Source organism: Perkinsus marinus (genome assembly GCF_000006405.1).
Source record: "Perkinsus marinus ATCC 50983 genomic scaffold scf_1104296967890, whole genome shotgun sequence".
Lineage (NCBI taxonomy): Eukaryota > Perkinsozoa > Perkinsida > Perkinsidae > Perkinsus > Perkinsus marinus.
Window position 1 is genome coordinate 1 of NW_003203372.1, and position 1,793 is coordinate 1,793.

The 1,793-nt window shown below is 50.6% G+C and overlaps 1 protein-coding gene across 1 annotated transcript; it reads left to right on the plus strand.

Moving 5' to 3' along the window:
* Positions 1-134: 134 nt before the first annotated feature.
* Pmar_PMAR019692 (conserved hypothetical protein) lies at positions 135-599 on the plus strand (the record flags this gene model as incomplete). The annotated part of the gene is made up of 3 exons (XM_002768533.1): positions 135-291; positions 337-420; positions 519-599. Coding segments are annotated over 3 exons (322 nt in total), but the record flags the coding sequence as incomplete, so codon positions are not given.
* Positions 600-1,793: the final 1,194 nt, after the last annotated feature.

Here is a 1,793-nt window from a genome sequence, read left to right on the forward strand (position 1 = left end):
AGCAACCGTTTTCAGATGACCCAGACGTATGCATGACCTTTTCAGCGAGGTGGTGAAGAATATGTCAACCACAAACCTCGAGCTCAAACGACTGTGTAGGCCAAATGGGTTTCGAAGGGGCCACTGGTGGGTAGGTACATATGGATCGTATCCCATGCAGAGTCGAGGAAGGAGCTGCCCTTGCTCAGTGTCAACTCTTTCCAAAAAGACTCTGTTGATAGTCGTAGTGCTCTGGTTAGGGCTGCCAGTATTAGAAGTATGGCGGCGATAAGAGTCCTCGAGATGATACAGGTTCGCTCCCTGATGATGGGTCGCTGTTGTACAGGCGTTTGATAGGTGGTTATGGCAGCTGTGAATCAAGCTGCAGTAGACTCCTCAGCCTATGTCAGGAAGTCGGTCGCTGCAGTATGCCTTCCACAGGTAGCCCAAGCAGACTCCTCCTGAGCATCGTTGGCACACTGAACGTTGTGGTTTCCCTTGCAGTCATCGAGAATGATAGAGTGTCTGCATCCTGACAGGTATTCGTGACGGACGTCGATCAGTTTCCGTTGGTTCGGAATCTCCTCATTAAAATGATGGCAACTGATGGGTCCGAGCTGGTGAGTCACCCTCTATCACCACACGCCTGCTAAGGGTGACATCTGCCTCGACGTTAGGTTGTCGGCGCTGCAGCTATGTCGTATTTTGTTGTATGCGTCAAACTGTATGGGAGGGAAGGTGCGAGAGGAAGAACCTCTTTTGGCTGGTGATTCTCTTTCTACGGCTACAGGCGTCTCCACGTCAACGCTTGATATGGTCCAAGACTCGCTGAGCATGCTCCATAGTGTTTACCCACGACTTGTCGAGCTGCTGCCTCTGATGGATCAATTCGGCCAATACTACACCACTGGTGAATCAGCTGTTCCCTCGAGACCATGCTTTCTCGTACCTGCTGTCAGAGCTGCTTCATCGCTACTGCAGACTGCATTTCGAGCGTGAACATGTTCATCAACATTGTCGGCAGTTCCTTGAGGTAGGCATCGCAGCAGACGTGTTGTTCGCTACAGAGGAGATGATGTGGGATACGCTCGTCATCTGTACGCTTTCATTGGATGCCACGGCAATGGCCTTCTGGGAAGCTCTCTTTGGTGGAAACCGAGATCTACACAAACGTGTAGATCTCGCTCCCCACTATATCAGGCGTGGTATAGTTTGGTAGTTAGAGGGGTATATTCTCAGTCATTGTGTAGCCTTCCCCGAGTGGAACTCACAGAGAGGGTGAAGAAAGCCTTGACGGTACCGTTGTACTCCTTTCTTATGTTGTATAGTTTATGCCTCTTGAATCGGTGGTTGAACAGTTTTCGTACCCGTGGATGGGCCCGCGAAACACATCACGTGTCAGATCCTCACCTCAAGGCTGCTCCTATCTACCTCTGTACTAGTCGTTCATCTGGCTTGTTGCGTCATCTGGGACCTAGGTGGCCAAGAATATGGTGAAATTGTGAGCACTAACCTCACAAGTGGGCTCAGCTTGGCATCCGGCTAGATGGCTGCTGTTCTCTACTAATCGTTGCTGAGTTCATACTCATAGTGCACATCGGAACAGGTTCCCTGGTATTAGCGAGTGGCAGTGAGGCAACGGAGACCCTCCTTACAACGATTCTCCATTTAGTGCGAGCCCGAGAGGGCCCTTCTCACTTCAAAGCTCATCTCCGGAAGTTCTTTCTCAAGTGCTCCTTAGTGCATTTGCATTCCTTTGCTTGCATTGGTTCACTGCCGCTCAGATCATATGACAGTCCACTGGTGGCTGAGCT